At 39.6% G+C, this 17,095-nt stretch overlaps 3 protein-coding genes across 4 annotated transcripts; 1 reads left to right on the top strand and 2 right to left on the bottom strand.

The window, feature by feature from the left end:
- Positions 1-642: 642 nt before the first annotated feature.
- On the bottom strand, positions 643-2,228 carry LOC114442347 (uncharacterized). Its single transcript, XM_028415808.1, has 6 exons — positions 2,165-2,228; positions 1,714-2,040; positions 1,272-1,628; positions 1,071-1,196; positions 907-944; positions 643-814 (listed from the first exon to the last, which is right to left on the bottom strand). The coding sequence occupies exons 1-6, from the start codon at positions 2,211-2,213 to the stop codon at positions 695-697; spliced, it is 1,017 nt and encodes a 338-aa protein (XP_028271609.1). The 5' UTR covers positions 2,214-2,228; the 3' UTR covers positions 643-694.
- A 3,952-nt stretch (positions 2,229-6,180) lies between these two features.
- LOC114442345 (immunoglobulin kappa light chain-like) lies at positions 6,181-9,702 on the top strand. Of its 2 annotated transcripts, none has more exons than XM_028415806.1 (6): positions 6,181-6,261; positions 6,355-6,723; positions 6,813-7,157; positions 7,314-7,406; positions 7,711-7,775; positions 9,443-9,702. In XM_028415806.1, the coding sequence occupies exons 1-6, from the start codon at positions 6,222-6,224 to the stop codon at positions 9,569-9,571; spliced, it is 1,041 nt and encodes a 346-aa protein (XP_028271607.1). In that variant the 5' UTR covers positions 6,181-6,221; the 3' UTR covers positions 9,572-9,702. The 2 variants fall into 2 exon arrangements, with proteins under 2 accessions (XP_028271607.1, XP_028271608.1); XM_028415807.1 differs by having other exon boundaries at positions 6,205-6,261; positions 6,382-6,723.
- Positions 9,703-11,380: 1,678 nt separating this feature from the next.
- LOC114443063 (signal-regulatory protein beta-2-like) lies at positions 11,381-12,749 on the bottom strand. The gene is made up of 5 exons (XM_028416968.1): positions 12,687-12,749; positions 12,244-12,570; positions 11,800-12,156; positions 11,461-11,592; positions 11,381-11,385 (listed from the first exon to the last, which is right to left on the bottom strand). Exons 1-5 carry the CDS (start codon positions 12,733-12,735, stop codon positions 11,381-11,383), a joined length of 870 nt encoding a protein of 289 aa, XP_028272769.1. The 5' UTR covers positions 12,736-12,749.
- Between the last annotated feature and the right edge of the window lie 4,346 nt (positions 12,750-17,095).

A 17,095-nucleotide genomic window follows, 5' to 3' on the forward strand; every position in this document is an offset into this window, starting at 1 on the left:
CAGACTTTATTCTCTAGCTATAGAAATGGTTACATGTTGTCATAGTTCTAATGTTTCTCACACTTTTACAACTGACCCTTAAATGCTCAGCACAAATCTACACTGCCGACCAATTCTACAAATAGTCAGGGCCTGAACACCAATTCAGTTTGCAAAGTAACGGGTTGGTTTGCTTTTGTTTTCAAAGAAAAACTTTAAGATTGAAAAATGAAAATAAATTCTAATTAATAAAATGTTATTTTAGTGCAAATTGATGGCTTGTAGCTTATAAGCATTTTTAAACAGAATTGTGTTCTTCAAAAGTTGCAGTTTAAAAAAATTGAACTGGAGTTGAATTGAAGTAACTAAAAGCTGTACACCACTAGACGCTTGGTTTTATGTGACATTTGATTAAAAAATGTTTTTTGTTGTTGTATTTCATAGTGCGACATCAACTTCTATTTGTTATAATAGAATTTAATATTCCTAAAACTGTCTATTAAGACAAAAATAAGATAGAAAAAAATAAAACCAAAAAATAAACAGTGACCACCACCTATATCTGAGATAAAAGCTACACAATAACTACACCCACAATGACAAAATAAAACAAAAAAGATACTGAAAATGAAATCTTCTGTCCCCATTACTACTACAGCACTGCCAAAAAAAATTAAAAAGCATTTAAAAGTAAAAAGAATAGATTTGAGTAATTCTATTGCTGCCTGGCTCTGCTGTAGACGGTCTCCTCCCCTGCTGGTCGTTTGTTCTCCTTTTTTTTCCCTTTCTTCTTGGTGAAGGTCGCCACAGAATAAACCAACGACTCTCCATTTCTCTGAGGAATAACATTACATTTGTGGATGAACATTAAGAAATAAAAGATATATAAAATGTGAGACTTTCATAGTATTAGAATTGATAGTGTACCTGCTGACTCTGCTGATCAGCACAGGCTGTTGCAGCATCTGTTCACAGAGACATTCATAATTATATATGCGGCTGCTTCATTTCATTCACAAAATAAAATAGTAAAATCTGGTCATTTTTAGAAAATATTGTATGAGAGAATTAAAAAATAAAACTTGCATTACCTTTGCAGCAGTCACAACTTTTCCTCCTGATGATGTAAATGAGGAAAGTTACAAAAGTCAGAGCCAAAGCAGCACAAGACACAAAGAGAGCTGTGTTGGCCTTCTGCAGATCCCACATGCTGAATTCTGAAAAACACAAGACCCAAATTAATTATAGCCTGAACATTATATTAAAATTATGTTTAAACATTCAACAGTTACCTTCAATGTCCAGTCTTGTCCCAGTTCCAAAGGTGATCTCTCCACATGCTGCCACAGCACAGTAGTAAGTCCCAGCATCTAAGGAGCTGATGTTCTTGGAGAAGCTGTAGAAACATCTGTGTGTGGAGCGTGCTGCAGGACTACTCTCACATTTATCAGCACTGTTTCTATCAGAATAAAGTAAACTGGGACGAGATTCACCTGATCCAGCTCTAAACCAGAACACTCTGTGATCTGCAGGACATGTTTTATTCTGAGAGTCAAAGAGGACTGAACACTGCAGAGTCACAGAGTCTCCTGGACGGACCGGATCAGACAGAGGAACCTGAATGACTTCAGTGATGTCAGGTTCAGGTTCTGAGGAAACAAAGCATGTTTTAGTCACTCTATTTAAAAGAGTGAATTAAATATTGACTGATAATAAATAAACATCTTTACTCACCTTTAACTCTCAGAAATGATCCAGTTACAAATTCCATGTTAAGCTGTACACTATTCACTTTCATACAGTAGTACACACCGGTGTCACTCAGCTCAGCTTTTTTAATTTTCAGAATAAAAGTTCCAGGTTCTTGTTTTGTTGTTATGTGAGGAGTCTCATTTACACCATCATAATCAAAGTCATATGTTTCTCCTAAGACTTCGGGCCAGCTTCCAGAAATGAGTCTGATCCAGTACAAAGATGTTCCTTGCTTAGATGGAGGACGGGAACATGCTAGAGTCACATTTTGTCCAACGTCAACTGTCTTTGCCTCAAAATGAAGACCATCTATGCAGACAGAGCAAACACTCATTAACAAATCACATCTACAAGAAATCCAGAGAAATAAATCCATGTTAAACTACTGTAAGAACAAGATGATATTTCTGCAGTAAGTTTCTGTGATACTTACATGTACATACAGCTCTGAGCATCAGCACTAAACACAATATGATCAGCATTTTCTGATTGATCCACAAGCGACTGACTCAAATTAAAGCAAAGGATGATTTGTCTTAATATACTCACCTCAAGTGGGAGGGAACAATTTTAGAGCAACCTGATTGGTCGACCGTCATGTTAGAGTTTCACTGCACTACCACAGTGGAAATAATATCAACCATCTTTCCAACCTGAAGACATGAAACAACACTAACAGCAGCAAGATGTTGTTTCATGTTTTGCGGTGAATTGTGTAAGTTACACAGAGAAGACAGAAATGAACCACTTTAATAACAAACACAACATTTCTTTTACAGTCAATAAAGGAAACGGAGTAACTATGGTGAAGCAAGGAAATGTTTTACCTTCAGTAAATCATGCAAGGAAGAAGAGAAAGAAGGGACTGCAATTGGAGAAATAGAAGCCAACAACTACACATTTTAGTCATTGAAAGTGGCTTTAAACCGTTAACTGTGTGCAGCCTTCATTGACTTCATTCTCATCACCTGAAGCTGCAACTCAAGAGCCCCAGAAGGAATTATACTCTTGTTATTTGGATAAATACCCGGTAGTAACATCAGGAACATCAGGTAATTGTTTCTGTTAAAGAACGGCAGCTGTCATGACTAACAAGTTGCTGAATCCAAGCAGCTGAGTATCTTGGATAAGCTACCAAGTAGCAGTTAGCATGTTAGCAAGTAGGAGTTAGGGTGTGTGGTCTCCCAGCAGTGTAAGCCTACAACAGCATACTTAGACAATGGCTAAGTGTTAGTCGAGCGTGTTCAAGCTATGGCTTGAGCCAAACTTGCAAAATGTCTGTAAGTATAACTGAAATCCTTAAGAGACTTTGAGTTAGACTAATGTTGACCAATGTTGACTATGGGTTAGACTAAATGCAGGGATGATGTCTGCCTCGCAAACCCGATTTGGAAACCGGTTCCACAGGAGAGGTGCCTGACTCCCTGTCTGCTGAGACAGCCCCTATAAAGCAGAGGTTCTGCAGGTGCTTACCACAGACCATTTCTCTGTTCTCATTCTTTCTGGCTGATGTTTTTCTCACTTTTGCATTTTGTCAGTGCTCTCAGCCCTAGAGGTAGCATGCGGTGGGGTCTACCACCCACACAAGTTGCTCAGGTAGTGCAGCTCATCCAGGATGGCACATCAATGAGAGCTGTGGCAAGAAGGTTTGCTGTGTCTGTCAGCACCAGAGCATGGAGGAGATACCAGGAGACAGGCCAGTACACCAGGAGACGTGGAGGGGGCCATAGGAGGGCAACAACCCAGCAGCAGGACCGCTACCTCCTTTGTGCAAGGAGGAACAGGTGGAGCACTGCAACATGACCACTAATATGCATGTTTCTGCTCAAACTGTCAGAAACAGACCCCATGAGGGTGGTATAAGGGCCCGACGTCCACAAGTGGGGCTTGTGCTTGCGGCCCAACGCCATGCAGGGTGATTTGCATTTGCCAGAGAACACCAAGACTGGCAGATTCCATATTGGAGCCCTGTGTTCTTCATGGGAAAGAGCAGGTTCACACTGAGCACATGTGACAGACATGACAGAGTCTGGAGATGCCGTGGAGAATGTTCTGCTGCCTGCAACATCCTCCAGCATGACCGGTTTGGTGGTGGGTCAGTATGAGATCCTCAGACCCATTGTGAGACCATATGCTGGTGCAGTGGGCCCTGGGTTCCTTCTGATACATGACAATGCTAGGCCTCATGTGGCTGAAGTGTATCAGCAGTTCCTGCATAATGAAGGCATTGATGCTATGGACTGGCCTGCCTGTTCCCCAGATCTGAATCCAATTGAGCACATCTGGCACATCATGTCTCGTTCCATCCACTAGAGCAGCCTGTAATGTGATTTTCCACTTTTAATTTTTAATTATGGTTCGAAATCCAGACCTCCATGATTTACATTGATCATTTGTTCTCAACATATTCCACTATGTAATAAATGAATATTTTAAACTGGAATATTTCATTCATTGAGATCGAGGATGTGTTATTTTAGTGTTCCCTTTATTGTTTTGAGCTGTGTAGTTTCAGTAGGTTAATATGTGTACAGCAATACAGTTGCAGTAAAACATTGTGTAAACTAACTTGCTGCACACCATCAACCCCACACTGACCCACCCAGTCTGCCTGCCAGTCACTTTAACAGGAAGAACTGAGCATACACAGTCAGAGCAGCATAAAACCACAGCAAAGCAGGTTCAGTTCCATCAGAGGACCTGTGCTGAATGTCACAGCTCCTCTATAACGCTACCATGAAACCCATCTGCCTCTGCACCACTTGCTGACAAACCCTAACAAAAGGCTGTTCTAAAAACTAAACCTGAACACACAACATCAATTATAATACATAAAAAATAACTTAAATAAATAAATGAGGTATTCTATTCTATTCTATCCTATTCTATTCTATTAAGACTCTTAAATTAAAAACAGAAAAATGTGTTTCTTTCTCTGTCTGTGCTCTCTGCTTTTTCATTGTGCGCCAACCACTGTTTGTTCCTGACACAGAAAGACACAAACACTAACTGAGTCGCCACTAACAAATAAATGATGCATGGAAACTTTGCTGTGGCCGGGCATTCAAAGGTGTGAATAACTAAGGGGCTTTTCTTTTGGTGTCAGTCTCTGCTTTAAACTCAGGAAGTTGCTCTTGCAGGTCTAAAGTAAGTGAAATGGAGGAACCTTCACTCAAAAAACAGGAGTGTAAAATTAAAAATTCAACAATAAGTTGAGTAAAGACACAAACTATTTTACTGTAAATAGCATAAAAAAGAAAAAAAAAAGAAATGTTAAACTAAAATTATCCTGCTGAAACCACTCACAGCTCTCACTTATCATACAGATGCTCAGTCACAACTGTTCTGAGTAAACAGCTTCAGTTTAGTTGGTCAAAGGGTGCACAAATGTCCCACCACACGCTGTGTGTGCAGCTGCTGAATGTGGCTTTGCTGCACAAACATACAGAAATCTTTTACATCTGACAAACATTTTACTGGTCTGTCTGCAGCCACAAATGTGGGAAACTGTGGTTGAGAAGTTTGTGACCTATATATGTCCATGCAGACACAAACATGGACACAGAGCTGTTATGTAACCAATAAATTAAATATAAACACATAAAAAAATATATACAATGCATGAATCCCTTCAGTGTCAATGTAGAAAGTATGACAAGTAATCAATAAAAAGATCTATCTCTTTGTCTGTCTCACAAACAGCCCTACCATCGAGGTCCGCCATGACTTTCTTTGTGGTTTTGACCACATTTGACCATATATATATATATATATATATATATATATATATATATATATATATATATTGTCAGAGAAAGAAAAAACAGCCAGAACTAAATCAGAAAAATACAGAAACAGTATCTAACAGTACTGGACTCTGCTCACCGTAGGATTAAAAAACATTTTTTAGTATAGAATAGAATCACTCCTACCGCAACAGGTAGATGCGGACTATCTGACAATGTACAGCTCATTATAAAAGACTGCTGTGCGGTAAATAGCTGACATTACCTTCCTAAGCAGCTCCCTGTGATCTCATGTAATGCCACTTCAAACCACTAGATGGCTGAGAAAGTCGATGTTTAATCTTGTCTGCCTTAGCCACAGGAAGAAGTAATGTCGGAGTAACTGGAGTGGATTGACTCTGCAGGTGATGGTTTGGATTTGCACAATGATTTGCTACATTTATGCATAATTGTCTTTTTCACAAATGTGTGTGATTATAATCACGCTAGAAGCAACAAAGATGTCTTCTTGAGACAAAATACAAGAGGTTGTTAACAAATTGCTCCATTTAACTAACAACCTTTGAAGTTAAACCAACATTTAAACAAAAATTCAGCAATAAATAAATAAATAAACATCAAATGAAAAACCACCACATGTCTGCTGTTTCAGCCAATCAGAGCTGTTGTACTTCAGAAACCTTTGGCCACCTTGTGACTGAAGCCTTCATTTAGGTGGGAGGACGTCAGTGGTGCAGGACCACAATGATCAGACTGGCTGCTTTGATTCTTCTTCGTACAGCATGTAAGTGTAATTCTTTAAAGAGAAAAATTCACCATGTGAAAACATGGTGATAAACATCAGACAATACTTTGATATTGTTCTCTTGTGTTGCAGCTCTGTTATTTGTCTGTCTTTCTGCAGCTCTGATTCAAACAGGAGACGCTTCTCATCAGATCTCTTTGACTGTGGCTGAACTCAGTCATGATGTTACTTTACACTGTGAAGTCTCTAGAAAAGTTGTCAGATACATTAACTGGTATAAACAGTCTCTTGGACAGATGCCCCAAGCTGTTGCTGGTGGAGTTTTTGGACAAAAAAGTATTGATGAATTTACTAACCCAAGGTTCACAGTAACAGAAGAGGAGTCTCGATTTTCTCTGACTATCAGAAATGTCAGCAAAGAGGATGAAGCAACGTACTTCTGTCAAACTGCAACAGCGTTTTCAACCATGTTTGTTAATGGCACATTCTTGGTTGTGAATGGTGAGTATTACTAAATACAGTATTGTTTTATTATTTTTACAATATTACTTACATGCATTTAAGTCAATAAACATAATCTGATGTCACAGATTCCAACCAGCAGAAGTCTGTGTTTGTGACACAAAGCCCAAAGACTGAGTCTGTGCAGCTGGGAGACACAGCGACTCTCCACTGTTCACTTCTCTCCAAAGAAACCCAATCCAATGTCCAATGTCCAGGTGAACACAGTGTGTACTGGTTCAGAACTGGATCAGGAGGATTTCATCCAAACATCATTTACACTCAGAGGAACAGCAGTGATGAAGACAGGGGGAGAAGCTGTGACTACCGTCTGTCCAAAGCTATAAGAGGCTCTGCTGATACTGGGACATACTACTGTGCTGTGGTCACATGTGGACAGATCCTGCTTGGTGAAGGAACCACAGTGGACACACGTATGTATTTATGTCAGAAATTCATGTTGTGTTCAATCACTGAGGTTTAGATAAATCTTTATCTTTTAGTAGTCACTGATTTTCTAAACTACATTTAATAAATCTTTCTGTCATTTAAGAGAAATGCATTGTGTGAAAATGTCCTGTCTAACTCAGGATCAGGATTAGACCCTGTTGTCCTTGTCCTTGGAGGACTGCTGGCGTGCTGTGTTACTGTGATTATCCTCCTTATTTGTGGACTTTGCAAGGGTAGGTTCACAAAATTAAAAGCAAACTACTTTTTTTAGTCACTTCATGCTTTGGATCTTTTAAATATCTATGTTGGATCACTAAGGCAGAACTGTAGATGATGTAGATGATGACTAATGACATGTTTTGCAGAGTAGATATTTGGTCATAAAGATGTATTGTTAATAAGAAAGATCTTTATGACCAAATTATTGTTCTAAGGTGAAACCATATTTTGAACACTTGCTTCATGAAAATCTGTACATGTACAGCTGATATTCCTCTGTATGTTGCACACTGAGAGGGCTTTGTTGTTTGTTCAAAGGGGAAAGGAACGTCCCCCATGATCTCGTGCATGACAAATCAACAACGGATCGATCAAATAATCTGGTAATTATCTGTCTTAGGTGTGTCCTGTACAGGATACAAGACAAAATAATGGGTTAAAAGTATTGCAAGCTGATTACCAAGATTACCCAAGGAACAAAAACAAATACATATCAAGGGGCAAATGATTAATTAAGTTCTGCTCTGAGAATGTTAACAGAGAAGAACAGAGATGGTCAGAAGGAGCTGCATCACACCTCAGGATATATATGAGGGGAGTATGACAGTAGTGAGATGTGCTGTAGGTCAGACAGAGGAGTTCAAGGTGGAGGTGGGGCTATATCAAGGATCAGCTTTAAGTCTTGTTTGCTAGGGTGATGGACAGTCATAGTAAGACAAAAGGTGGGGAAGTAAAACAGTAAGAATACAGGGGTGGAGGTCAAGAAGATGCAGGAGTTTAAGTACTTAAAGTCAACAGTCCAGTATGACAGGGAGCGTGGAAAAGAGGTAACGAGGCAAGTGCAGGTGCGTTTAAGAGGGTGGAGAAAAGTTTCAGGGGCGTGAGAGAAGAGTGTCAGCAAGAATCAAAGGAAAGGTGTACAAGATGAGAGAGAAGGTAGTAGAGATAAAGATCGTAAGGTTATCGGTTAGGAGTGACGAGGATGGACAGGATCAGGAACAACCACATCAGAGGGCTCAAGTTGCCTGTTCTAGGGTCGAAGTGAGAGAGGCCAGAATGAAATGGTTTGGACATGTGCAGAGGAGGGATAGTGGTTATACTGGTAGAACAGTGTTGGAAATGGAGCTGCCATGCAAAAAGTCAAGAGGAAGGCCAGAGATGAGATATATGGATGTACTAAGGTAGGACATGAAGTTAGCTGGTGATACAGAATAGAATGCCAAGGATAGTTAGGTGGAAACAGATGATTTGCTGTGGCGACCCCTGACAGAAACAGCTGAAAATAAAAGAAGTGACCATGAAGTGATCAAGTTAAGCACCAATACTAAATTGGTTATATTAAGATGTTTTTTTTAAATTATGACATTTTGGCTGCCTGTCAGGCTATAAAATATACCATTCAAAGAGTGTGGTGCTTTCTATTAATGGCACTATGGGTATTTCCATTCAAAAGAAAAGCAGTCGCATGTCTGTGAGTCAGAGTTACTCAATTAACTGGAGAGCTATATAGCCATAATTTCAAAGCATTGATAGAACAACAAAACAGGTCTTCAGAAAATGGCCAGTATTTCCAATTTCAATAGCAGGCCACATCAACAAGTCAAGTTGACAGTCCTTTTCCAGATTCCTCTACCGTTAGAAATGATTTATATCAAAGGCAACCTTTTACTTACTGATTGTCACATTGCCTTTTTTGTACACTACCTCAACCAGACCTGCAATCTAATGGCTTGGCATTTGTATCATTAATTGTCTGATGACTAATCCTCTTTGACTGGAAGTCGAAAACCAAGTTCAGACTTGTATAACCAATCTGGCTAGAGCAGGATACGGTTCCTAATCTGAACAGTGCAAATCTGGGAACAGTGCAAAATTCTGTGATGCGACAACAAGTGGTTTGGAGGACAGCGGTGACACCGGATTGAGTGGAATAGAGTGGATAAAGTCGATACAGTGAACGTAATATGCTCAAAAATATGATCAAAGAAATACCTGATGGTAAAGCAGACCTACCAGATACATATACTAAAGACAAAATATTATTTTCCAGGATGATCAAACAACAGAAGTGAATTATGCAGCAGTGGATTTCTCCACCAGGAGAAAAAAGAGAGAGAAGACGGAGATGAGACAGTTCCCAGGGGCGAGTGTGTATTCTTCTCTGAACTGCCACAACTAGCAACACACCTCAAGAACATGCATCAAAGTGCTTAACATGTACTTTATATTACATGTAAAACACATACAGTGATCAGAGGGTGTTTATCAGTAGGACAAAAGTATGAGGCTGATTCAGCTGATTCTGTTGGACAGCACCACGATCAACCAAAGAAACTAGAATCAGTGTTGAATATGTTGTGTTATATTGATGTCATGGTAATAAACACAAATAAATCATTATGAAAAAGCTGTAGTCACATGTTACAACAATTAATTCTCCAGGCATTTATGAATCACACTAACCTGAAAAACATTTAAAATGTTTACAATGTTCTGATATCTCATCCCTTTTGCTGGAACAGTGTTATTTTTTTTCTATTTTAGAAGGTCGTAGATCATAGTGTTAATTAAAGGTGCACATATTAATAATGTTGAATGAAAAATGTCACTCACTTTGAATATTTGCCCCGTGGTTTTACAATATAACAACCTCTATGTTAACTTTAACTAAAGGCAGAGCAACTGTACCCCACTCTGCTCCACAGATGCTGCTGAGTGTGTCATCAATCATGTTCTGCAGTACTCTGTCAATGCAGAAACCATGACTGCTAATAAATAAATACAATCCTTTCTCCAGTGTCAGATGGTGCTAAATGCAGTCATGCTGTTCTAAGGACTAGGCCTAAAATATATAATAACACACAGTGTGATCAGCACATAAAGGTCAGAGGTCAGGTTAAGGATCATAGGCCTGTACTAATGCTGAAAGTTACACCAAATTAAAGCCAATGATCAGCTTATCTCAGGAAGTAAAGATGCTATTTGGTACCTTAGTCTACAACAACATACTGCAACCACAATCAAAACGAAGTGTGAGAAAGAAAGGGGATGAGGTCTGTCATGTGTGAGCTCAGAATAAAATCACTGTTATTTATTTTACATTTAAATATAGATGGACATTTAATGGTTGCATAAAAAGCCAGACTTCAGGCCTCTAACATAATGGATCATGTATTTTGGCGCTCCTCCAGGCGGCGCTGTTCTGTCTGGCACTGAAATATGATGACAAATAAAATGAGAGATGGTGCCTGACTCTAAATCCTCACTAACAAGAAAATGGTGAAAGAGGTGGAGCCTCCACAGACAGCTGCCACTCTGTGATGGCTCCAACCTGGCTGATGTTATGTTTATTTTCACTGTTAAAGGTCCCACATCATCTCGTTTTAATGTCACATAATATGAATTGTCTATAAAGTGCATCTCATATGTTGATATGATTTAGGAGAACACACACACACACACACGACAAACACTTATATCACATAGAAAATGTTTTTAAACAGCAAGTTTTATAAAATATTTATTCAAATAAAAGTATTCTTATAGTTTTATTCTTAAAAGATAAACTATAACATGACAAATTAAAACATAAAACATTTGGTTATGCGCAATGAATTGTTATTAAAACTGCAGCTCTACAAAAAAAATCATTAAACAGGTAAAAGAATGTAAGTAAAAGAGGAGTTGTAATTCTATAGCTGCCTGACTCTGCTGTAGACGGTCTCCTCCCCTGCTGGTCGTGTGTTCTTTCTTCTTCCTTTCCTCTTGGTGAAGGTCGCCACAGAATAAACCAATGACTCTTCATTTCTCTGAGGAAGAACATTACATTTGTGGATGAACATTATGAGATGATACATAAAATATAAGACTTTCTTTAAATTTGATAACTTCTCTTTAGATAGTGTACCTGCTGACTCTGCTGATCAGCACAGGCTGTTGCAGCATCTGTTCACAGAGACATTCATAATTATATATGCTGCTGCTTCATTCACACTAATTAAAATGGTAAAATCTGGTCATTTTTAGAAAATATTGTATGAGAGAATTAAAAAATAAAACGTGTATTACCTTTGCAGCAGTCACATTTTTTCCTCCTTATGATGTAAATGAGGAAAGTTACAACAAACAGACTTGCAGCCAAAGCAGCACAAGACACAGAGAGAGCTGTGTTGGCCTTCTGCAGATCCCACATGCTGAGTTCTAAAAAACACGAGAACCCAGAAATGATAAGTTATTTCCTGGGTTATCGAGATTGTATTGCAAAAATTCTCTTTAAAATGTTCAGTTACCTTCATTGTCCAGTTGTGTTCCACCAAAAGCTAGTGAAAAGAACATAAAATCCTAGTGGTGACATAAATTACAGTCTGAACTGTATATTAAAATCATGTTTCAACATTCAACAGTTACCTTCAATGTCCAGTCTTGTCCCATTTCCAAAAGTGATCTCTCCACATGCTGCCACAGCACAGTAGTAATTCCCAGCATCTGAGGAGCTGATGTTCTTGGAGAAGCTGTAGAGACATCTGTGTGTGGAGCGTGCTGCAGGACGACTCTCACATTTATTACCACTGCTTCCATGAGCATAAAGTAAACTGGGACGAGATTCACCTGATCCAGCTCTGAACCAGAACACTCTGTGATCTGCAGGACATGTTTTACTCTGAGAGTCAAAGAGGACTGAACACTGCAGAGTCACAGAGTCTCCTGGACGGACTGGATCAGACAGAGGAACCTGAATGACTTCAGTGATGTCAGGTTCAGGTCCTGAGGAAACAAAACATGTTTTAGTCACTTTATTTAAAAGAGCGAAATATTGATTGATAATAAATAAACAGATTCATCTTTACTCACCATTAATTTTTAAAAAAGTTCCATTCAAAAATGCCATTTGAAGCTTATCGCTACTTACTTTCATACAGTAGTACACACCAGTGTCACTCAGCTCAACTTTTTTAATTTTCAGAATGAAAGTTCCAGGTTCTTGTTTTGCTGTCATGTGAGGAGTCTCATCCCAAAGATCATAATTAAAAGTAAATGTTCCTCCTAAAACTTCAGGCCAGCTTCCAGAAATGACTCTGATCCAGTACAAAGATGCTCCAGTGTCATATGTTGGACGAGAACATGTCAGAGTCACACTTTGTCCAACGTCAACTGTCTTTGCCTCAAAATGAAGACCATCTATGCAGACAGAGCAAACACTCATTAACAAATCACATCTACAGGAAATATAAATCCATGTTAAACTACTGTAGGAACAAGATAATATTTCTGCAGTAAGTTTCTGTGATACTTACATGTACATACAGCTCTGAGCATCAGCACTAAACACAATATGATCAGCATTTTCTGATTGATCCACGAGCGACTGCATTAAATCAAAGCAAAGGATGATTTGTCTTAATATAACCACCTCAAGAGGGCGGGAACAATTTCAGAGCAACCTGATTGGCCGACCGTCATGTTAGAGTTTCACTGCACTACCACAGTGGAAATAATATCAACCATCTTTCTAACACATGAAACAACACCAACAGCAGCAAGACTCTGCTTCATGTTTCATGGTGAGTTCTCTAACTCACACAGAAGAAAACAAAGAAACAAACCATGCCATTATGTTTGTGAACTGTAAACTGAGTGTAAACTATATGCAGATGTCATCACTTGGCCACATTTTGGTCAAGCTGAAGTGTAAAGCCGCATAGACCAGGCAGTAATGACGTCATTATCTCTTATCCTAAAATATGTTACCTGGAAACATCAGGATCCTAAGAAATTGTGTGGTGGAACACTGGTTTTGACTTTGTACTGTGCCTCTGTGGGTTTTCTCCAGCTTCTTCCCACATACAAATACATACACCTGTATGTTAGGTCAGTTGGGGAATCTGAATATCTGTCTCGTTTGTGTCTCTCTGTGTGGTAGCCCTGTGTTGTGTTTGGTGTTTCTCATTGGTAGCAGCTGAGAGAAGAGGGGAGCAGCCAATCATTGCACAGCAAGTCTGTTAAAACTACTTGTAAATGAACCAGTAACATTACATTTAAAATTAGCCTGCTGAGGCCTCTCACAGCTCTTCTCTCACTTCATATCCGGTTGACGCTCACAGTCACATCTGTTCTTAGTAAACAGCTTCAGCCTGGTTGGTCAAAGGCTGCACAAATGTGCCACCACAGCTTTGGTCTGTATGTGTAGCTGCTGAATGTGGTTTTGCTTCTTGTTCTCATGGCAAACATACAAAGGCACAAATCAATACAAAATGTTTCAAAAAATACCACAAAACTAGAAAGAAGACACTTTTTCCTGGTCTGTCTGCAGCCACAATAGAAGGAAGACGTGGTCGACATATAAATATTACTTTATGACCTATATGTCCATGCAAAGGTTAAAAACAACATGAACTGAAAGCAGAGGAAAATGAACCATATAAGAAGCAGAAGCATTATGTAACTAAAACAACCCAATAAAATCAGCCATCCTCTGCATTTCTCTGCCAACTATGACTGGTATTAAATACACAGATCTCTTTCTGTTTCTCACAAACAGTCTACCATCCAGTTGTTTCATGTCTCTTGACTCTCTTTGTGGTTTTGGCCACATTTGCTCTGAGTTTTATTTATACAACACAATATGTGTGCATTGCTGTGAGAAGTAAAAGTGACACCTCTTTTTTATCTCTATGTCTCTCCCTCTCTCTTTTCTAGTCAGCTGATCAGTCAGCTCCTCCTTCACCAATCAGTCTCTCTCTTGTTGCTCATGCACCAATCAGGTCTTAGACGGCCATTTTAAATCTTTCCTCTATCTGCTGTCATTTCAGAACGACTTTTAGATCCCTCCTCCACCCCAAAGCTCTATGACATCACAGTGTGGTGTAAACACCAAAACACAATTCATCTTTGTATTCAACAATTAATAGACATGTCACTGTTCACTTATTTTAACTCTCTCCTGATTGAAATATATTCACACAGATCTCCACCTAATAGTTCACTGCTGCTGAATTAGACTGATGTGGACAACATGACAATCTACAGCTTGGTTAAATTGGTATGACTAATGGAAGTAACTGATGTTAGCATGCTAACCAGCTAGTCATGGACTACACCCTGATGTAACACTCAACTCACCCTCATGAAGAAAACACATTATGGTCGATTATACATCCTCCAGATGTGACACATGGTCACGCCTACGTGTGTAGATTTGCTTTTGACACTGGTGGGATTCCAACAGAATTGAACCCTTCCTGCACCCAATGAGAATCTGTTTTTTAGGATTTTAGGAGGGGATCAAATTATTGGTGGGGACGCGTCACTTCGATCCATGCTAAAACTACACCCTTGGTCATGCCATGCATTTAAAACATGGTAACACTCTATACAGGAAGAAATGAACTGCAACTTCCTCAGTGAAAATGAAGAGAAATATTTACATTAACTTTCAAGTAACACCAACAACGAGACAGTTTTAAAAAAGACTTTACTTCGGTCATGGACCTGGCAGGAGGAGGAGGAGGAAGAAAAGTAGCTGGAGAAAGGGGAGGTGGAGAAACAAGACGTAGGAGAGGTTAACTGTCGAAAGTTGAGAGGTTCAGTTAGAGGTCCTGCTCCTGTGATCCTCTGGGGAGGTGTGTGTGTGTGTGGATCTGAAAAAGGCAGGAGACCAGCAAGGAAAGAGAGAACAATGAGGATGGTGTGAATAAAAGTGATGATCGTAACAAAGAGGGAGCAAAAAGAGGACAAGCAAAAAGACGGAGAGAGGAAAGGAGTGAAGACGGGAAAAGACAGGAGGTAGTAAGAGAGATGAGATTAAAAATCTCCTAAATCAGATAAGAACTGACCATGAACAGTCGCTCTGCAGTCGTCATTTTTAATAACCATAACACGGTTTACAGTCAGGGTTTGTGTTGATGTCTCCTCAGCAGAGGGCAGGTCTCACATACTCAGGTATTATTAGCTTGAATGCATGAGCTGCACGTATTCTTACTTGGAAGTGAATGTTTAGATGGCTGAGTGTTGCCAAAGTGCCTTTTTGTTACCAGCTCATACAACACACAGTATGTATGGATCAGTGGCTCAGACGTTACCCGCTGCAGTGTCTCTGCATCATTTTTTTAATGGAGCCCACTCTTCAGTCCTCTGCTCCACGGCCCTCTTTTCAGCCTGCTGTCTCTCTCTGTCTCTGTCTCTGGTATGAGGACTCTCAGGGAATGTGCTGTTTTCACTTCGACTCCTCCAGCCTCTTGGTTGGTGTCCACTTTCAGGCGTTTGCATAACACATTACACTATACATAGTGCAGGACACACACACACACTCTCTAAATGACTGAACTAAATCAAAGAATTCATCATGTTGTGGTCAGAGGACTTCCCTCCATTTGTCCATCCGTTTGTTAGCAGTGTGAGGGCAGGTTCATTGCTGACATACAGCAGCAGTAAAGTCTGCAAATCTCCAAGCACAATCCAAATGATTCAGCCCCACTGCACTACTTAGTGTTTGCTATTAACAAATCAGACAACAACAATTCAAATACCTCAGCAGAACTGTGGTCTCTAACATTATATATTTCCAACATGCAATCAAACGTCAGTGCAACAGTGCAGGCGTCTGTCTCAAGCACACCTCATGCATCTAATGAAACCCTTGATTAACAAAGTTACATACTGTTTTTTGATTTAGAGTCATTCCATGTGCTTTCCAACGGTGATAAACTATTTTAAATTTTACAGTTTTTTACTGTCACTGCTTGACATTTTTTTACCGTAATTTATACAGCTTTTTTTAACAGTGTAAATAAGATAAAATAAGGTCAAGTAAATAAGGTCAAGTCAAGTTTATTTATGAATTATTTATGATTTAAAAAAACAACTTTTGTTGACCAAAGTGCTGTAGACAGGAGTCAGTCATGTATTAATAAAATCATAAAATTAAGTAAAATAATCAAAGTACAGTAAACAAAATAAAACATGCATAAAAGTGAAAGTGAACAACGTTAACTAAATATAAGGCTATAAATTGACATGACAGACACACAATGAACAGGTTAAATTCAGAGACTTAGGTCACTTCAGTGTCTTCTAGCTGTCTTCTTTTTCTTCTTTCCTCCTTTCTGTCTTTGGCCTGTCTCCTTTCCACAACTATCCCTAATCTTTGGGTTGCCCAGGCTGTTTTGTTCCTGGTGGTCTACACTCTCCTTGTAGTCCCCGCTGTCCTGGAGGTCTACACTCTCCTTGTAGTCCTGGCTGTCCTGGTATTTTGAACTTGGCCTGGCAGACCTTGTAGTACCAGCTGTTCCGGTACTCCTCTTCGTCATGGTAGTACCAAATGTCTGCATTGATCCTTTCAAAGAGGCTGTCCAGCTCACTGTCCTCCGAATGTGTGACCTTGGCCTTGCTCTTTTCTGGTGTCTCTGCGACACATTCTTTCTTTGGTGGTTCTTGTGATTCCTGTGTGACCTTGGCCTTGCTCTTTTCTGGTGTCTCTGCGACACATTCTCTCTTCGGTGGTTCCTGTGATTTTTTTCCATGTTGGCAGAAAGATGTCAACCAGCTGTTCGGTGTCCAACGGTCTGTACTTGGCCTTGCTCTGTTGGTTGCAGGGATCCTTGCTCTCAGCAATCAGGTCACTGTCACATTGCTTGAGCTCCTCTGGTTCTTTTGCTTCCTGCTCACATTTCAGCTGATCTTCCAAGGAGGACCTGTCCTCTGAGAG

This window comes from Parambassis ranga, chromosome 10 (assembly GCF_900634625.1).
Source record: "Parambassis ranga chromosome 10, fParRan2.1, whole genome shotgun sequence".
Taxonomy (NCBI): domain Eukaryota; kingdom Metazoa; phylum Chordata; class Actinopteri; family Ambassidae; genus Parambassis; species Parambassis ranga.